The 20873-nt window shown below is 42.3% G+C and overlaps 3 protein-coding genes across 3 annotated transcripts; 1 reads left to right on the forward strand and 2 right to left on the reverse strand.

The window, feature by feature from the left end:
• Positions 1-289: 289 nt before the first annotated feature.
• Positions 290-4655, reverse strand: LOC129093106 (uncharacterized). The gene is given in 19 exon segments (XM_054601016.1): positions 290-367; positions 443-586; positions 674-792; positions 884-981; positions 1070-1242; positions 1325-1442; positions 1531-1736; positions 1877-1997; positions 2083-2442; positions 2665-2879; positions 2961-3057; positions 3133-3155; positions 3158-3302; positions 3389-3457; positions 3576-3716; positions 3792-3919; positions 4212-4301; positions 4383-4438; positions 4513-4655. Coding segments are annotated over 19 exon segments (2373 nt in total). The 5' UTR covers positions 4536-4655; the 3' UTR covers positions 290-320.
• A 204-nt stretch (positions 4656-4859) lies between these two features.
• Positions 4860-9014, forward strand: LOC129093107 (uncharacterized). The gene is made up of 19 exons (XM_054601017.1): positions 4860-4960; positions 5053-5108; positions 5188-5277; positions 5470-5597; positions 5678-5818; positions 5889-5960; positions 6079-6249; positions 6325-6421; positions 6503-6717; positions 6898-7048; positions 7109-7317; positions 7407-7524; positions 7601-7806; positions 7878-7995; positions 8074-8246; positions 8350-8447; positions 8525-8643; positions 8716-8856; positions 8927-9014. The coding sequence occupies exons 1-19, from the start codon at positions 4938-4940 to the stop codon at positions 8965-8967; spliced, it is 2367 nt and encodes a 788-aa protein (XP_054456992.1). The 5' UTR covers positions 4860-4937; the 3' UTR covers positions 8968-9014.
• Positions 9015-13479: 4465 nt separating this feature from the next.
• Positions 13480-17697, reverse strand: LOC129093108 (uncharacterized). The gene is made up of 19 exons (XM_054601018.1): positions 17552-17697; positions 17405-17460; positions 17236-17325; positions 16916-17043; positions 16695-16835; positions 16547-16618; positions 16287-16451; positions 16115-16211; positions 15816-16033; positions 15485-15635; positions 15211-15419; positions 15004-15121; positions 14722-14927; positions 14516-14633; positions 14265-14437; positions 14064-14161; positions 13870-13988; positions 13657-13797; positions 13480-13586 (listed from the first exon to the last, which is right to left on the reverse strand). The coding sequence occupies exons 1-19, from the start codon at positions 17572-17574 to the stop codon at positions 13546-13548; spliced, it is 2364 nt and encodes a 787-aa protein (XP_054456993.1). The 5' UTR covers positions 17575-17697; the 3' UTR covers positions 13480-13545.
• Positions 17698-20873: the final 3176 nt, after the last annotated feature.

Below are 20873 nucleotides of genomic sequence, written 5' to 3' on the forward strand. Positions count from 1 at the left end.
TTCGTTAGTACTTATTTCCCTTCTGAAATATAGTAAAGTAGCATACAATTTATTTTTACTTTCTTATAAAAGACACATGTATACCAGTACCCATTGATTCATTTTGTAGTGGGCTACTTGAACAAATTTGTTCAGTAACAGGTCTACCTTTCTTAGTGGCTTTAATCTTCCTTCACCCAAATCTTATACTCTTTAAAACCCTGACTGTCATTTACATAACCTGTGTATAAATGCATGTCAGTTTAGTAAAAGTTGGACAAGTATTTAAGACACAAAACAGCTTTATTCAATTGCAGATGTTTTTAAAAATTACACTTCCTTCAAATAAGAGCAGGATTTACTTTCTTTTGCAAGGTTCTTTGTGCTCCTGTGAAGAGATGTAAAGACAATTTTAGTGAGACCATAGCTCATAAATACAGGTTTTAAATGATAACATTCTCACCTTTTCCCATGATATGGTTAAGCTGTTGAAATCTTGAAACTTTGATGTAGCGAGCAGGGGGGTGGATGGCAGGCAGGTATACTTGTTGACTAGCAGGTGTCATTTTAATTGCCGCACTGGGCTTGATGGTGAGACTCTGTAGACCTACAGCACAGAAAGATGAGAAACGCTCCAAATCCAATACAATGAGGAGTTCAATTCTGTCATGTCCCGACAGGTGAACTGCTTTACCTGCTGTGGGCTGTGTAGTGTGGATGATGCTGCCAAGACCAGGTGTGTCAGACTCAAACCTAAACACTGAGAAGAGGCGATGAAGACCAGCCAGAGGATATGTACACTGTATTATCACCCTGTAAGAAAGAAAACACTTTACTAAATGCCCAACTTATTGTGCTATACAGCTTTTCTTTATTACATTTTACACTGCATTGTAATACATACCTCTCCGTAGCATCATCAGAAACTACCTTACTCGTACTGAAGAAGGTCTTCCCGCTATAGAGAATCTCATTTTGATAAGTCACATTATCCCTGTTGAGCTAAAGGCAAAAGATTCAAATAGTGCCACATGACATTTTGATTATTCATCTTTTGGAAACAATAGTTTAAAGTCTGTAGCACCAGTACATTGACAGTGGATCCACAGCTGTTGACTGAAAAGGAGAACAGAGCCCTGGTGCTGTCCCTCTCTCTGGCTCCACAGTATTTGTTGACCAGGCTGAATCTTGCAAGAAATTCTCCACTTGGGATGAGCAGAGACAAGTTTGCCACCACAGTGAACCTCCCATCATTTGAACACACTGGAGAAAGAGGTATGAGGGAACTTTATCAACTACAGAAAGACCCCACCCACTCTCAAACCAAGTAACAGGACGTCCTTACTAATGAGTTCAGTAGTAGAGAACGGACAAGTCTTGATAGTCGAGCTCTGGACCTTTGATGTCTCATGATCCCGCATCAGGATCTCGAAGGTGCCAAAGAAGCCCTTCAAAGTAACATCCTACAAACACACGCAGCTTAGTCATCCATCTCCACGTTCAAGTCAACTGAAGGACACAAGTCAACGCGTCCAACAAGTCTCATCTCACCTTGTACTTGTAGCCGAGAGAGAAGAGCGGCACCTCCAAAATCAGACTCTGGCTATCGTTGCTCATGATGTAGCCGCGCTGAGCCGCCAGCTCCGGCGTCAGCAGGTCTGAGCCGATACCGATGTCCCACAGGTAGTCAAAAGGCCGGCGGTCCAGTTTGAAGATGATGCCGGACTCAGTGCAGACAGCAGCAAAGGCTGGAGGAGCTGTCAAACACAACAACGGGCTGCTCACTGCTTATACAATTCAGTTTATTTTGTATAGCCCATAATCACAAATTTGCCTTAGAGGGCTTACAAAAACAGCAATGACAATTTTCTACCTATTCAATTTAAAATGGACTTACAAACATCTGTGAACAATGCCACAAGAAACACCAGTTGGTAAAAAGACTCGTTTTCAGGCAAAACCGTCAGTGTGAAGTTGACATCCAGCCCATACTGAAGAACTGCATCTTCTTTAGAAAACTAGGAGATAAAAGAAAAACAGTTATGTCTGAGATCAGGTGACAGTTGAAAGACTTAAACATCCACATTTTTAAATAACTTTTACCCTCTGCACAACAACAGGGTCATCAAAAGGCACCTTCAGAGTGTAGCCATGAGTGTTGTTGGGGTGAACAATTTTAGTGATGTTGTGGCTGCTTGTGTTTGTAAAGGGAACTGCAAATTCTTGTCCATTCAAATGAACAGCAGCCAACTCTACATCTTCAGGGACGTCTCCGAGGTAGACCGTGAACATAAGCTCCTCAGGAACAGTTTGGTTTTCAGTGAAAATGGGGCGCAGCAGCAAGGGAGTGGACAGAGTCCTTTGAAATCTTTGTCTGGTTTCTACATGATCCTCATCATCCAGGATTTGCTCCAAGTACAGATGAAATACATAAAACTCGTAGAGATCGCCATTCACAAAGCTCTGAAACAGACATGCAGAATACTTACAGAACAGGTAAAACATAACCAAAAAAATAAAATTCTGATGCTGCTGGTTTTAAGTTAATATTATACAGTGACCTAGATCATCATTTAGAGAACTTTCAAGTCACATTTGTGGACCATGAAGGCATCTGTTGATTACTTTTAATTGATACTACTAAGCCCATTACTATCATCTACTCATAAGTTTGTGTCTCCTGACCTTCCTGTATCCTCCTTCAGCATTATAGGGGATGCTGATCTCGACTGTGGTGTTGTTCTTCTCCACAATGTAGCCTCTCTCCTCTGCAACTGGCTGCGCCACTAGTTCACCATTGAGGCCAATGTTGACCCGAGTCTCATGTAGACCAGACAAAAGCGGGTGCAGCGCCTCAGGATTCTCCCACATCATGTAGCCTCCGTCATAAGACCCTTCATCTGTGGACATTACACTTTTATTAAAGCTTTACTTGTATCAAGGGGAGAAGAAGCCACAGCAGAAAAGATGGTTATACTGACGCATGGAGCAAGCAGCCACCAGGTCGACCATGAGGACCACCCAGCTTTGTCTGGAGAACAGAGTTGCATGGAAAGCCTCTACTGGAACACCATTCACCTGGAGAGAGACTCAAATGATCATAACCTGCTTTGGATGAGATGCTAAAGATGATATTATGCATCAGTGGTTTACCTCAGTGCTGAATGAGTCAGGTGTCCATACGGAGTACGAAACACAAGCCTTCCATCGGTCAAGTCATACTCATAGCCCCGATTGCGAACTTCAGAGAGGTTCATGGGTGGCAACTGCTCTTCATTTCTCTGAAACATCACCTGCCAGTCTGAAGTTGTGGAGCGGTGTGCCTGGGAAGGGATTTAAAGTTTAAAAATAATAAATATATATAATAAACTACAGAGAATGATAAATTAATTTAGCATTTCAAACATACAGGTTTGAGAGCATTCCAGTCATCTTTTATTGTCCTAGAGGGACAGGTGACTTCACTCCTCACAGACACCTGGAAAGAAGTCATAATTAGGCAACATCAGAAACTATTCCATGAATTAAAAAACAACAAAAAAAAAAAAAAAAAAAAAAAAAAAAAAAAAAAAAAAAAAAAAAAAAAACAAGCCTACCTCCATGTAGTTTTCCTCACAGGTAATTTCTCTAGGAGACCAGGGGAGAGACGGAGAACAGGTCTGGTTCAGAGCGTAGGAGTCCTCCGTTCCTTCATGTGTCGCAATCAGGTTGAAGTTAAATGTGAAGACCTCATCATCCTGAAAGAGCAGAGTAGAAAATACCTAGTCTGTACAGTAAAATGAATGACTGATTGATATGCAATTTGTACGCACCTTGTTGTCAGTGTGACAGCTGAAGTAAGAGGCTCTGAGCTCCACACGGCCCGGTAGAGGGAGAAGAACGACCCTGTAGCCACACTGAGCCGCATACTGCTCAGTGATGGCGTACACACCTGTCCCATCTGGAAGACAAATATTACCCAAGAAATGCAGATTATTGTTATGTCCAAATATGTTCTTGTAAAAGTATAGTGAACCTTCAAATAGCTCACCAGTGATGAATAATTAAAAGTCCAGAATGGATTTCTAACTAGAGACTACAAACTGATTTTATGATTAGATGCTTGATTGAAAAGGACAACATTGATGTGGAATAGGTTTATATAATTCCTAAAATACTTAATTCCCTTACAGCACATGTTACCATGTTTCAGATGGTGATGGCCCAGCATGATGAAGCTGTGCAGGACTTACCAACAGCCTCAAAGAGGGGTTCCTCCCCAGTGAAGGAGAGATCAACAGCTATCATGAAGTAACGATCACGACACTCCATATGAAGAGCTCCTGTGTGCAAAGACAAGTGAAGGTCAAAATATGGAGATTCTATTAATTATTGTAGATCAATAAGCCAAATATTTTAGTTACCTTCAATAATGCCAGAACATTGTGCAGTGGGCCACACAGACAGGAGTAGGGAAACACTGTAAGACAAAAGCATGCATGTCTTGCATGCAAAAATAAAGCTCAATAGACCAAAAAAAAAAAATACACTTACCCAAGGCAGAACCCAAAAGCCATAGTAATGTATGTGTTAGCAGTGTCTAAAGCTAGCCTGGCAGCTAACAAACTACACTGGTTAACCAACACAAGCTACAGTGAACCACTTGCTTGGTGAATATCCTTACCAACCTGGCAACATCTGGCTGCTGTCTGCTGCACCAGCTTTTATATCAGGCTGAAAGGCAACCTCTCACCTCATCACCTGCAACTGATTGAAGGTGAGCTTGATTGGCAACTCGCTACACATGTGTCTGTGATGCCTGAAGGCCTCTGATTGGTTGGTGAATATAAAAGCTGGTGCAGCAGACAGCAGCCACATGTTGCCAGGTTGGTAGTGGTTCACTGTAGCTTGTGTTGGTTAACAGGTGTAGTTTGTTAGCTGCTAGGCTAGCTTTAGACACTGCTAACACATCCATTACTATGGCTTTTGGGTTCTGCCTTGGGTAAGCAACTTTGAATGGTCATTTATAACTGTTAATTGACGTTATTGCACATGTATTTTTTTCAATTCATGTTTTTTTTTTCTTTCTTCCAGTGTGACCTTGCTCCTGTCTGTGTGGGCAACTGCAAAATGTGATAATATTCCCAATGGTGAGATTTTTAAAAGTTGTTTCATCATCCCACAACAATAATTATTGCATTTTGAGGCACTTTCTTTGTGTTCATGCAGGAGCTCTCCATATGGAGTGTCGTGATCGTTACTTCATGATAGCTGTTGATCTCTCCTTCACTGGGAATAATCCTCACTTTGAGGCTGTTGGTAAGTTCTGCACAGCTTCACCAGGTACAGCAGGTGTGTGCTTTGGTTGAGCGCTCAGTCTTGAGCTACATTTGCTCTTAAACCCATTTCTTGAGTCCGTTCTTAAGACTGTCTTGTTTGAATTTGGCTATATTTTAGTGTATTTCACCGTCTTGCAAAAATGTTTAAAGACTAAAACTTTTTGTCTTCCAGATGGGACAGGTGTGTACGTCATCACTAAGCAGTATGCAGCTCAGTGTGGCTACAGTGTCAGTCTTGTCCCTTCACTGGGCCGTCTGGAGCTCCGAGCCTCTTACTTCAGCTGTCACACTGACAACAAGGTGTGTGCACAGGAAATTTCTTTACTTTTAATGTAGAGACAAGTTGATGCATCCTGTCATTTTCTACTCTGCTCTCTCAGGATGATGAGGTCTTCACATTTAACTTCAACCTGATTGCGATACATGAAGGAACGGAGGACAGCTACGCTTTGAACCAGACCTGTTCTCCCTCTCTCCCCTGGTCTCACAGAGAAATTACCTGTGAGGAAAACTACATGGAGGTAAGCTTAATTTATCTATAATGTTAAATATATATTTCATATGGTGGCTAACACTGATTTTTCTCCATAGGTGTCTGTGAGGAGTGACGTGGCCTGTCCAACTGGGACTAAAAAGGATGACTGGGATGCAGTTGTCCAAACGGTTTGTTTGGCATTGCCTTCTTGGAAGTATTTGTCACCTGTGGCTGCAATACATGCAATCAATTGGGCGTATCTGGTATATTTACTGTTTAATATATTTAAATGTTGATTCCCTCCAGGCTTATACCTCAGCTGCCTCAGATTGGCAGGTGATGTTTCAGAGGATTGATGAGGAGCCAACACCAGTGAGCCTTAATGAAGCTCACGATCAGGGCTATGAGTTTGACTTGACCGATGGAAGGCTTGTGTTTCGTACTCCGTATGGACAACCTGACTCATTCAGCACTGAAGTAAACCACTGATGCATAATATCATCTTTAGCATCTCATCCAAAGCAGGTTATGATAATTTGAGTCTCTCTCCAGGTGAATGGTGTTCCAGTAGAGGCTGTCCATGCAACTCTGTTCTCCAAACAAAGCTGGGTGGTCCTCATGGTCAACCTGGTGGCTGCTTGCTCCATGCGTCAGTATAACCATCTTTTCTGCTGTGGCTTCTTCTCCCCTTGATACAAGTAAAGCTTTAATAAAAGTGTAATGTCCACAGATGAAGGGTCTTATGACGGCGGCTACATGATGTGGGAGACTCCTGAGGCGCTGCACCCGCTTTTGTCTGGTCTACATGAGACTCAGGTCAACATTGGAGTCAATGGTGAACTTGTGGCGCAACCAGTTGCAGAGGAGAGAGGCTACATTGTGGAGAAGCACAACACCACAGTTGAGATCAGCATCCCCTATAATGCTGAAGGAGGATACAGGAAGGTCAGGAGGCACTGATGTAGAGCTTCATAACTTTGAGTCAAGAAGCATTCAGGCTCCTCCATATGTAACTTAGCGAAATCATTATTGATATAGCGGTCTTAAAATGTTGAGGTGGACCTCTTCTCTAGTAGCACACTTGAATGAAGAAACTGTTCCTTGATACATTTTGTTCTCTTGCAGAGCATTGTGTCTGGCGACCTTCACGAGTTCTACATCTTTGATCTCTACTTGGAGCAAATCTCTGTGGATGAGGATCAAGTTCACACCAGACTTCGCTTTCACAGGACGCTGGCTACTCCCCTGCTGTCACGCCCTGTTTTTACAGAGAACAGTAAGTCTAATGACAAACACATTTGTTAAGTTGATGCAACCTGAATGTTTTCATTTTCAGGAACCGTTCTTGAGGAGCGTATGTTCACGGCCTACCTCGGAGACGTCCCTGAAGACGTAGAGTTGGCTGCTGTTCATTTGAATGGAATGGAATTTTCAGTTCCCTTTACAAACACAAGCAGCCACAACATCTCTAAAGTTGTCCACCCCAACAACACTCTTGGCTACACCCTGAAGGTGCCTTTTGATGACCCTGTTGTGGTGCAGCAGGTAATGGGTCTTAGAATCATTTGTCCATTCTGGTTCATACACTGAAACATCATCCTGCTCAGCTCAGTCAGCATGTTTTTGTTTCCTAGTTCTCTAAAGAAGATGCCGCGATGCAGCACACACTGGACATCAACTACACACTGACCGTCCTGCCTGAAAATGAGCCTTTTTACCACCTGACATCAGTCATGGCATTCACTGATGCCTGTAAGTAGCAAACTTTATTCTAAGACTATGCTTCATGTAGGAGTGACAGAGTAAATCATTGTTTGGTGTTTGACAGCTCCTCCAGCCTTTGCTGCTGTCTGCACTGAGTCCGGCATCATCTTCAAACTGGACCACCGGCCTTTTGACTACCTGTGGGACATCGGTATCGGCTCAGACCTGCTGACGCCGGAGCTGGCGGCTCAGCACGGCTACATCATGAGCAACGATAGCCAGAGTCTGCTGCTGGAGGTGCCGCTCTTCTCTCACAGCTACGAGTACAAGGTGAGGCGAGACTTGTGTCCTTCAGTTGACTTGAACGTGGAGATGGATGACTAAGCTGCGTGTGTTTGTAGGATGTTACTTTGAAGGGCTTCTTTGGCACCTTCGAGATCCTGATGCGGGATCATGAGACATCAGAGGTCCAGAGCTCGACTATCAAGACTTGTCCGTTCTCTACTACTGAACTCATTAGTAAGGACGTCCTGTTGCTTAGTTTGAGAGTGGGTGGGGTCTCTGTGTAGTTGAAGATCTCTAAAAATCTTTCTCCAGTGTGTTCGACTGATGGGAAGATGACTGTGGTGGCTGACTTGTCTCTGGCCATCTCAAGTGGAGGAGTTCCTGCTAGAACAAATCTGGCTGACAAATACTGTGGCCCCAAAGAGACCGACGGCACCAGGGCTCTGTTCTCTTTTCCACTCAACAGCTGTGGATCGACCATCAAGGTACTGCTGCTCTCTAATGCGACTGTTGATCTCATTCCACAACTACGTTTACATTGGGCAACAGGAGTGGGCCTGCACCCACATCTCTTGCTTGTTTCTCCAGCTCGGCAAGGAACATGTGTCGTACGAAAACGAGATTTTGTTCAGCAAGAAGCTGCATGCTCTGAAAAATCCAGGAGACTCCGGCAATGACATTGACAGGTATATCTTTAACCCCCCCCCCAACTCTTTTGGCTATTTATCTTTCCTTCACATAACACATTCCTCTTGTCTGACAGGGTCACCATGAAGTGTACATATGCTCTGGGTGGACTGTTTCGCCTCTTCTCAGTGTACAGGTTTGAGTCTGACACACCTGGTGTTGGACTTATTGTCCATTCTGCAAAATCCACTGAAGGTAAGTAGTTGCCCTGAATGAACCACATCCTCTATATATTCATGCTGACAATCTGTTTGGTTTATTCACTAGGTGTACAGTCTCCCACCATCGAGCCCACTACTGTTTCCACTGCCAGACGTACCAGAAGACCTTTCTCCGTAAGACCTGGTTACCGACCACCTGCTCAATACATCAAAGTACAAAGCATTTTAAAGAATATCTCAAAGAAAGGTGGGTTTGTTGCTTCTATTAACATTTGGTTACTTGAAAACATTTTCATATTGTTGAATTCTCTTTACAGGTGCTATCGGATCCTCACAAGTTAACGTGACTCCATATTAAGGATTGTAATTGTATTTTAAATATGATCAATAAATTGTGTCTTATACTCTGGATTTGTCATTGAGACTACATTACTTTCAAATTTGATCAGTTTAATGTATTTCCCTTAATGGTAATGATCTTAACAGGAGCCAGAGGACCTTCACAAACCAAAGTACATGCTAACATATCTTAAGAATTTTATTTATTTTTCAAACTGGAATAAATGAATTTGTATTTAAAAAGCAAATTGTCATAGGGGTGACTTGAACAAACACTATACATGGAAAGGACCAACCTAGTGGTTCTAGGTTGCGTAGCTGATATGGGAAAGCAGGGTTTTGGATTACTCAACTTTAGATGCAGGTCTAGATATTAAATAAAACCTCATAACTCTCAAATCTAAAAATGCATGATTCTTGCGCTTCAACAGTTCAGCACAGTACTCTAAGCTCATTGCAGATTCAAATCTGTACTCCTCGTCCGCAAAAGGGGATTTACTTTAAGCGGTGTTGCATCCTTCTGCAGTAGATGAATTTGGAGATCATGACTTGGCCTACAAGGATTCGGGTAACTTCTCTGATCAAGGAAGATAATAAATTGAGGTGTAGTTGACCCTGGTCCTCAGTATGGCGCTTTCTTTTAAAGAGGTGGTTGAGGTATCCAATTTCTATAAAACTATGAAATCCAACTCTATTCTAATGTAGTTTAATTATGACTATATGCATGGAATATCTCTGAATAATTGTCAGCCATAGGCCTTAAAAGAAGCTTAAAATTAAAAAATGGGACTACTGGCACAGTGGCCTATTGACATGAATCTACTTTTTATTTTATAAGTTTTATTAACCATGATAATTAAATTCTTGATATTGATTGGGAAAAATTGCTCAGTTTTGCTATTCTGGGCCTTTCTATTTAAATAGCAGTGTTATGTAAAAACGCATTAAGTTGCTTGTATCTGTTGCGTTAAATGGGAAATGTGAGCGCATCTTTAAGATACCACAAACCTTATCTTGGCACGTCTTTCCACCCTATTTTAAAAAGTTGTCATTACTCAGTGTTAAGCCTTAGCTCTCAAGGTCTAAGATGTTTTGTGAATATCTTTACTGGCAGGAGAAATTAATTGTGGTTATATAATAAGAATTTAGGCACTAGGAGCAACTCTTTGTACTTTACGCTTTAGGAATACAACTGCTGGGTCCTGGCACTGCTATGTTGACCTTTCCTTGAGGGTTTAATACTGAAATATATTGAGTTATTGGTTGTGACTTACAGTGGGTACGGAAAGTATTCAGACCCCTTTAAATCTTTCACTCTTTGTTTCATTGCAGCCATTTGCTAAAATTGAAAAAGTTCTACACTCAGCAAACCATCTTGACAGAAAAAAACAAATGTAGAAAGTTTTGCAAATTTATTAAAAAAGAAAAACTGAAATATCACATGGTCATAAGTATTCAGACCCTTTGCTGTGACACTCATATTTAACTCACATGCTGTCCATTTCTTCTGATCCTCCTTGAGATGGTTCTACTCCTTCATTGGAGTCCAGCTGTGTTTAATTAAACTGATTGGACTTGATTAGGAAAGGCACACACCTGTCTATATAAGACCTTACAGCTCACAGTGCATGTCAGAACAAATGAGAATCATGAGGTCGAAGGAACTGCCCAAGGAGCTCAGAGACAGAATTGTGGCAAGGCACAGATCTGGCCAAGGTTACAAAAGAATTTCTGCAGCACTCAAGGTTCCTAAGAGCACAGTGGCCTCCATAATCCTTAAATGGAAGAAGTATGGGATGACCAGAACTCTTCCTAGACCTGGCCGTCCAGCCAAACTGAGCAATCGTGGGAGAAGAGCCTTGGTGAGAGAGGTAAAGAAGAACCCAAAGATCACTGTGGCTGAGCTCCAGAGATGCAGTAGGGAGATGGGAGAAAGTTCCACAAAGTCAACTATCACTGCAGCCCTCCACCAGTCGGGGCTTTATGGCAGAGTGGCCCGACGGAAGCCTCTCCTCAGTGCAAGACATATGAAAGCCCGCATAGAGTTTGCCAAAAAACACATGGAGGACTCCCAAACTATGAGAAATAAGATTCTCTGGTCTGATGAGACCAAGATTGAACTTTTTGGCGTTGATTCTAAGCGGTATGTGTGGAGAAAACCAGGCACTGCTCATCACCTGCCCAATACAATCCCAACAGTGAAACATGGTGGTGGCAGCATCATGCTATGGGGGTGTTTTTCAGCTGCAGGGACAGGACGACTGGTTGCAATTGAAGGAAAGATGAATGCGGCCAAGTACAGAGATATCCTGGAAGAAAACCTCCAAAGTGCTCAGGACCTCAGACTGGGCCGAAGGTTCACCTTCCAACAAGACAATGACCCGAAGCACACAGCTAAAATAACAAAGGAGTGGCTTCGGAACAAGTCTGTGACCATTCTTGACTGGCCCAGCCAGAGCCCTGACCTAAACCCAATTGAGCATCTCTGGAGAGACCTGAAAATGGCTGTCCACCAACGTTCACCATCCAACCTGACAGAATTGGAGAGGATCTGCAAGGAAGAATGGCAGAGGATCCCCAAATCCAGGTGTGAGAAACTTGTTGCATCATTCCCAAGAAGACTCATGGCTGTACTAGCTCAAAAGGGTGCTTCTACTCAATACTGAGCAAAGGGTCTGAATACTTATGACCATGTGATATTTCAGTTTTTCTTTTTTAATAAATTTGCAAAAATTTCTACATTTCTGTTTTTTTCTGTCAAGATGGGTTGCTGAGTGTACATTAATGCGAAAAAAAATGAACTTTTTCGATTTTAGCAAATGGCTGCAATGAAACAAAGGGTGAAAAATTTAAAGGGGTCTGAATACTTTCCGTACCCGCTGTAATTACTGCATATGGGAAAAGTTGTAAAGCCTTTTGTCTGCAGACCAAGCTGTGGAAAAATCCAAAATTGCTGAAGTGTCACTTGAGTGATCGTCTCTGGCTGAGGACTACAAGTGTGTGTATATATAGTACAGCACAACTACTTACAGTACTGTAGCCAACTTTTATGCTAAATTAGCCCTGACTCTCATGGTAATCTCTGAAGAACTGCATTGTGTGTTTAGCAAGCGGGCAAGGTAGTTCTCCAATCAGAGGGTCGGTGGTTCGATACCCGGCTTCGGCAGTCGATGTGTCCTTGGGCAAGACACTTAACCCCAAGTTGCTCCTGAAGGCTTGCCATCGGTGTGGACTGGATGATGAATGTTAGTTAGAGTCTGATGGTGGCACCTTGATGGTAGCCTGTCATCAGTGTGTGAATGGGTGAATGATATGTAATATACTACTGACTGTAAGTCGCTTTGGATAAAAGCATCTGCTAAATGACTGTAATGTAATGTTTATCTTGAACCCTTTTGAGGCTTAGGGGCTCACATTCAGTCTCTGAATGCTGCCAAAATTATCCATCTATTGTACCACGTGTGGCTTATTGTCAAGGCTTTCAGGTCAACCTATTTAGGAAACTTATTTCACATTCTATAATGGCATTTGGTTTTAACTTTGGGGGCAATGGACACACGAAACAGGAGTATGCTTATGTAACACAAGTGTGTTAGACAATGAAACAGATAAATGTTTGGCAAAGTTTATTGACCCATAATCTAGTGAACTTTGGTGTTAGAAATGGAAAGGCTGCAGGTCTTGCTCCAACTTTTAAAAAAGTTTTCCCCCTATGAAATGTGGCTGAGTGTAAAGTTAAGTATCAAACACAACCTGTTTATAATAACTACTATAGTGTAGTGTCTTATCAGGAGTACTACAATTCATTGTACTTCCTTTTTGAACTGGAACCCAAATAGCCATGTGGTTTTTCCTCAGGCGTGCTAGTATAGACAGAAATCCCTTTGAAAAATTAAAATCATTAGTGTGGATGTAGCCTCAGCCACATTGAAAACTAGTCTGCTAAGCTGCTCAACATGATAAATTAGACTTCCTTTACTCATTGAGATGTTAAGTGCTTTAGTCAAATATCTTTAATGCACCAACATTTTATGTTACAGAGAGTGGTCATTATCAGTTATTAGGTGGTACAGTATTAATGACAAGCATTGTAACAAAAATCATGTAAATGTCTTTAGTCACATTAGACAGGTAAGTGCCCAGGTTGAGTACTGTGCTGAACTGTTGAAGCGCAAGAATCATGCATTTTTAGATTTGAGAGTTATGAGGTTTTATTTAATATCTAGACCTGCATCTAAAGTTGAGTAATCCAAAACCCTGCTTTCCCATATCAGCTACGCAACCTAGAACCACTAGGTTGGTCCTTTCCATGTATAGTGTTTGTTCAAGTCACCCCTATGACAATTTGCTTTTTAAATACAAATTAATTTATTCCAGTTTTAAAAAAAAAAAAAAAAAAAAAAAAAAAAAAAAAAAAATTCTTAAGATATGTTAGCATGTACTTTGGTTTGTGAAGGTCCTCTGGCTCCTGTTAAGATCATTACCATTAAGGGAAATACATTAAACCTGATCAAATTTGAAAGTAATGTAGTCTCACTGACAAATCCAGAGTATAAGACACAATTTATTGATCATATTTAAAATACAATTACAATCCTTAATATGGAGTCACGTTAACTTGTGAGGATCCGATAGCACCTGTAAAGAGAATTCAACAATATGAAAATGTTTTCAAGTAACCAAATGTTAATAGAAGCAACAAACCCACCTTTCTTTGAGATATTCTTTAAAATGCTTTGTACTTTGATGTATTGAGCAGGTGGTCGGTAACCAGGTCTTACGGAGAAAGGTCTTCTGGTACGTCTGGCAGTGGAAACAGTAGTGGGCTCGATGGTGGGAGACTGTACACCTAGTGAATAAACCAAACAGATTGTCAGCATGAATATATAGAGGATGTGGTTCATTCAGGGCAACTACTTACCTTCAGTGGATTTTACAGAATGGACAATAAGTCCAACACCAGGTGTGTCAGACTCAAACCTGTACACTGAGAAGAGGCGAAACAGTCCACCCAGAGCATATGTACACTTCATGGTGACCCTGTCAGACAAGAGGAATGTGTTATGTGAAGGAAAGATAAATAGCCAAAAGAGTTGGGGGGGGTTAAAGATATACCTGTCAATGTCATTGCCGGAGTCTCCTGGATTTTTCAGAGCATGCAGCTTCTTGCTGAACAAAATCTTGTTTTCGTACGACACATGTTCCTTGCCGAGCTGGAGAAACAAGCAAGAGATGTGGGTGCAGGGCCACTCCTGTTGCCCAATGTAAACGTAGTTGTGGAATGAGATCAACAGTCGCATTAGAGAGCAGCAGTACCTTGATGGTCGATCCACAGCTGTTGAGTGGAAAAGAGAACAGAGCCCTGGTGCCGTCGGTCTCTTTGGGGCCACAGTATTTGTCAGCCAGGTTTGTTCTAGCAGGAACTCCTCCACTTGAGATGGCCAGAGACAAGTCAGCCACCACAGTCATCTTCCCATCAGTCGAACACACTGGAGAAAGATTTTTAGAGATCTTCAACTACACAGAGACCCCACCCACTCCCAAACTAAGCAACAGGACGTCCTTACTAATGAGTTCAGTAGTAGAGAACAGACAAGTCTTGATAGTCGAGCTCTGGACCTCTGATGTCTCATGATCCCGCATCAGGATCTCGAAGGTGCCAAAGAAGCCCTTCAAAGTAACATCCTACAAACACACGCAGCTTAGTCATCCATCTCCACGTTCAAGTCAACTGAAGGACACAAGTCGACGCGTCCAACAAGTCTCGCCTCACCTTGTACTCGTAGCCGTGAGAGAAGAGCGGCACCTCCAGCAGCAGACTCTGGCTATCGTTGCTCATGATGTAGCCGTGCTGAGCCGCCAGCTCCGGCGTCAGCAGGTCTGAGCCGATACCGATGTCCCACAGGTAGTCAAAAGGCCGGTGGTCCAGTTTGAAGATGATGCCGGACTCAGTGCAGACAGCAGCAAAGGCTGGAGGAGCTGTCAAACACCAAACAATGATTTACTCTGTCACTCCTACATGAAGCATAGTCTTAGAATAAAGTTTGCTACTTACAGGCATCAGTGAATGCCATGACTGATGTCAGGTGGTAAAAAGGCTCATTTTCAGGCAGGACGGTCAGTGTGTAGTTGATGTCCAGTGTGTGCTGCATCGCGGCATTTTCTTTAGAGAACTAGGAAACAAAAACATGCTGACTGAGCTGAGCAGGATGATGTTTCAGTGTATGAACCAGAATGGACAAATGATTCTAAGACCCATTACCTGCTGCACCACAACAGGGTCATCAAAAGGCACCTTCAGGGTGTAGCCAAGAGTGTTGTTGGGGTGAACAACTTTAGAGATGTTGTGGCTGCTTGTGTTTGTAAAGGGAACTGAAAATTCCATTCCATTCAAATGAACAGCAGCCAACTCTACGTCTTCAGGGACGTCGCCGAGGTAGACCGTGAACATACGCTCCTCAAGAACGGTTCCTGAAAATGAAAACATTCAGATTGTGGTTGCGTCAACTTAACAAATGTGTTTGTCATCGTCTTACTGTTCTCTGTAAAAACAGGGCGTGACAGCAGGGGAGTAGCCAGCGTCCTGTGAAAGCGAAGTCTGGTGTGAACTTGATCCTCATCCACAGAGATTTGCTCCAAGTAGAGATCAAAGATGTAGAACTCGTGAAGGTCGCCAGACACAATGCTCTGCAAGAGAACAAAATGTATCAAGGAACAGTTTCTTCATTCAAGTGTGCTACTAGAGAAGAGGTCCACCTCAACATTTTAAGACCGCTATATCAATAATGATTTCGCTAAGTTACATATGGAGGAGCCTGAATGCTTCTTGACTCAAAGTTATGAAGCTCTACATCAGTGCCTCCTGACCTTCCTGTATCCTCCTTCAGCATTATAGGGGATGCTGATCTCAACTGTGGTGTTGTGCTTCTCCACAATGTAGCCTCTCTCCTCTGCAACTGGTTGCGCCACAAGTTCACCATTGACTCCAATGTTGACCTGAGTCTCTTGTAGACCAGACAAAAGCGGGTGCAGCTCCTCAGGAGTCTCCCACATCATGTAGCCGCCGTCATCATAAGACCCTTCATCTGTGGACATTACACTTTTATTAAAGCTTTACTTGTATCAAGGGGAGAAGAAGCCACAGCAGAAAAGATGGTTATACTGACGCATGGAGCAAGCAGCCACCAGGTCGACCATGAGGACCACCCAGCTTTGTTTGGAGAACAGAGTTGCATGGACAGCCTCTACTGGAACACCATTCACCTGGAGAGAGACTCAAATTATCATAACCTGCTTTGGATGAGATGCTAAAGATGATATTATGCATCAGTGGTTTACTTCAGTGCTGAATGAGTCAGGTTGTCCATACGGAGTACGAAACACAAGCCTTCCATCGGTCAAGTCAAACTCATAGCCCTGATCGCGAACTTCAGTAACGCTCATTGGCGCCAGCTGCTCCCCATTTTTGTGAAATATCACCTGCCAGCCTGAAGTGGATGATGCCTAGAAAGGGGATATGTTTGATGGTTGTACTTACTGCATGTTTAATCCAGTTATACACAAGTGAGTCAGCCCAATACAACAAAGTTGAAACATACAGCTTTTATAGCAGCATTCATGTCATCTTTCCTCTTCTCAGACGGACAGGTGACTTCACTCCTCACAGACACCTACAGAGGAAACCAGAGTTAGTAAATTATTCTAAACCATTCCCATTTTAATTTTACAAGGTGTAAACAAGCTTACCTCCATGTAGTTTTCCTCACAGGTAATTTCTCTGTGAGACCAGGGGAGAGAGGGAGAACAGGTCTGGTTCAGAGCGTAGCTGTCCTCCGTTCCTTCATGAGTCGCAATCAGGTTGAAGTTAAATGTGAAGACCTCATCATCCTGAAAGAGCAGAGTAGAAAATGACAGGATGCAACAACTTGTCTCTACATTAAAAGTAAAGAAATTTCCTGTGCACACACCTTGTTGTCAGTGTGACAGCTGAAGTAAGAGGCTCGGAGCTCCAGACGGCCCAGTGAAGGGACAAGACTGACACTGTAGCCACACTGAGCTGCATACTGCTTAGTGATGACGTACACACCTGTCCCATCTGGAAGACAAAAAGTTTTAGTCTTTAAACATTTTTGCAAGACAGTGAAATACACTAAAATATAGCCAAATTCAAACAAGACAGTCTTAAGAACGGACTCAAGAAATGGGTTTAAGAGCAAATGTAGCTCAAGACTGAGCGCTCAACCAAAGCCCACACCTGCTGTACCTGGTGAAGCTGTGCAGAACTTACCAACAGCCTCAAAGTGAGGATTATTCCCAGTGAAGGAGAGATCAACAGCTATCATGAAGTAACGATCACGACACTCCATATGGAGAGCTCCTGCATGAACACAAAGAAAGTGTCTCAAAATGCAATCATTATTGTTGTGGGATGATGAAACAACTTTTAAAAATCTCACCATTGGGAATATTATCACATTTTGCAGTTGCCCACACAGACAGGAGCAAGGTCACACTGGAAGAAAGAAAAAAAACATGAATTGAAAAAAATACATGTGCAATAACATCAATTAACAGCTTATAAATGACCATTAAACATTGCTTACCCAAGGCAGAACCCAAAAGCCATAGTAATGGATGTGTTAGCAGTGTCTAAAGCTAGCCTAGCAGCTAACAAACTACACTGGTTAACCAACACAAGCTACAGTGAACCACTTGCTTGGTGAATATCCTTACCAACCTGGCAACATGTGGCTGCTGTCTGCTGCACCAGCTTTTATAAGTCGGTTCAGTCACCAACCAATCAGAGGCCTTCAGGTGGTCCTCATGTGTATCTTGTTAGCAATCAAGCTCATGTCCAATCAGTGGACTTTTTTCTTTTTTTACAGCAGGGAAAGCACAGGTGTAACTAATGACATCAACGATGGCAGCATGTTTAATGCCAGGGCCCTTGAACAAGAATGCCAAAAGTTACTGCAGATAAAATGAATGTAATTAATTCAACCTGCTATGACAGGAACATGTCTTAGCAGCTAATGAGGTATCTGTCTGCTTTACCTTCTTTAACACATTATCTTTGGCCCTGGTATTTAAGTAAAACCTTTTAAAAAAGCACTGATAGTCTCTATTTTAGTAGAAGGTACTTGATGTAGACAAAGCCAGTGTTATAGAATGCGTTAGTAGTCTATAATGAATAATTAAACAAAATCACAGAATGGATTACATGTCTACAAAGAGACTGTACCTTTTCATTTGATTTTTCATATATTATCAGAATAAACACAACAGAGAAAATAAATTAAATAACTTCCAACAAAGACCCAATCAAAATATAAAACAAAGCAGCGTTCATTTATTTAATTTCCAGGTCATGTATACAGAGACCCATGTGCAGAGCATCAGTAGCAGCAGGATGGAGACAAGCGTCCATGTGGTCCACACTGAAACTCCAGAAAAGAGACAAGAGGTTAAACATCGAGTTCCTTACACCAACTTTAATGACATTTCAGTTTGAATACAAAGTAGATTTCTGCAGAACATTTAGCACAGTGTTAACAATAATTTAATAACAGTTTAAATAAAGTTTCGTTACCTAGATTTTGGTTTTGCTGTCCATCTAAATTCACTCTCCATTTTCTTTGGCCTGATTTGATTGGAGAACAAATCAAACATTTACATAATTAATCTGAAATATGAGTTGCAGCCTGACTGGTATTTTTTTTTTTTAATACTAACTGAAGTCACAGTTTCACTAACACACACACACACACACCTGTGTTTGCAGCTTCCCTGCGTGTGCGTTTGACCAGTGTGGATGAAAGGTCCAGAGTGGAGTTCAAAGGTTGCTGGATAGCGAGAATACTACTATGGTTTGCTGGGTAGCGACACTGAATTGTCAACCTAAAACAGATGAGACTCACATCAACACTATCATTTAAAGACAGACTGAGTTCAGTATGTGAGTGTCTCACCTGTATGGAGCATCTCTGTGTATGAGAGGATCATCTAAAGGCAGAAAATCTTGAAGGTAACTGATCTGGTTTTCATAAACAAGGACATTTCCCTCCGTCTGAGGAAATATGAAATCAGAAAACACGCCAGGGAAACATATTTATTGTGTGGATCTCCATTAATTAAAGCATCTCACATTTACAGTCGTCCCACAGGAGTCCAGGCTGAAGCTGAACAGGGCTCTGGCACTGTCTGTCTCCATGGGAACACAGCTGGGGTCCAGTAGGGTGGTCCGGTTGGGGTTGGTGGGCGGAATGGTGTGGGTGGTGTCCACTACTGCCACCATCCTCCCTTCTGGCAAACATACTGTCAGAGAAACACTGCGAGTCATGATTCTTAAAAACTAAAACAAAAATGTTTGTTCTTCAGTTTGAGCTTGTGTTTTTTTTTACCTAGCAGTTCTATAACGGGAAAGGTGCATTTATGGACAAGAGTGTCATACACTTTTAGAGACTCTGCGTCCACAACGGATACTTCCACTCCAGAGACAAGACCCCGCAATGTCAGATCCTGCACGGGAAAAGTAAAGGAGCAAACATGATGGAGTGACAGCAGGATTATTGAAAAGTACATTACACTTTAAACAAGATATTTGTATAAGGTGAGAAACAAGGGCTTGTTTTATCAAAATATCCATAATGTATTAAAATGTTATCTTTGCACAAAAGATGCTTTTAAGAAACTAAGAGTGCCTGTTTGAAATCCTTAATTAAGTTAAAAACACAAGTATCTGCTAACAATCTTTCTGTGACTCAGAAAAACTGCTACTCTACCTGAGCATAAGGTAAACCATAAAATCCTTAATTATGAAAAACTATGATTGATCACCTCGTAGTTCATCCCAGGGCTGTAGGGGGGGATCTCCACGGTCAAGTAGTCCTCCTCCGCCTCCACCAGGAACCCACCCATCTCCACCAGGTCCCAGTCCAGTTTGCGAGCCCCGAGGAAGAGCTCCAACTGCAGCTCAGTCTGGGCCCCGTGGTGCAGCAGCACCAGCAGGCTGCCCACTGTGCACTTCCCCTGCAGCTTGGGGGAACCTGGAGCTGCACCAGGGTGGATAGGGAGTCAACAGTATATTGATTTAAACTGCACCAGCTGGTCTGAATCAGTGGTGACAAATCAAGCGCTCACCTGCGTATTCAACACTCTGCTCTATTGTGGCTTGATGGTAAAACACCTCTCCACTGGGTAAGATGTTAAGAGTAAAGCTAAAAGAGAGAACGTACATCTCATAGCCCCCACCTATGTACTGGGATCAGACAGCAGGGGGTTTCAGATAGTTTTTAACTTCTACACATAAAATCAAAAGGTCAGTGTTGGTTAATCTCACCCATGGGATTATTTTTGGGTGCGACAACAGGAAACTGAGCTGGTAGGAGCGGCTCCCGTTGAGGTGGGAGAACCTGGACACGCTGAGGTCGTCTGTGTCACTGTGGGTCCAGGTTAAAAGGTCGCCATCGCCATCCACTGTCACCTTCTGAAGGGAAACGTCGGGTGCAAAGAGGCCTAAAGTGACGGAGAACAATCCCTCAGATGACACTGTGTCTGGAGGGAGAGAGTGATCAGTGACTGCAGTGGATTCAACACATATGAAACCTAAAGAGACCAATTCAACATTTCTTTGTGATTAACGTTGGGTTTTTTTTAATGAAAAAAAAGTTCTACCCTTTATCCCAAACAAGCTCTATTGTTTATTTTCAGTTTGAGGATAAGATACATTTTCATTAATCCCCAGTGGGGAAATTTGGTTGTTGTAAAAGTGCAGATAAATTGAGAAAGTAAAAAAATCAACTAGTAAGAGGTTTATAAAACTAAAATGAATATAGAATTAAAAAAAGAGGAGCATATGGAGACAAAAATTGCAAGGTAAAGTGACAAAAGTGTGACTTATTTGTAATTAATCGAATGTTTTGGGGA

Source organism: Anoplopoma fimbria, chromosome 7 (assembly GCF_027596085.1).
Source record: "Anoplopoma fimbria isolate UVic2021 breed Golden Eagle Sablefish chromosome 7, Afim_UVic_2022, whole genome shotgun sequence".
NCBI lineage: Eukaryota > Metazoa > Chordata > Actinopteri > Perciformes > Anoplopomatidae > Anoplopoma > Anoplopoma fimbria.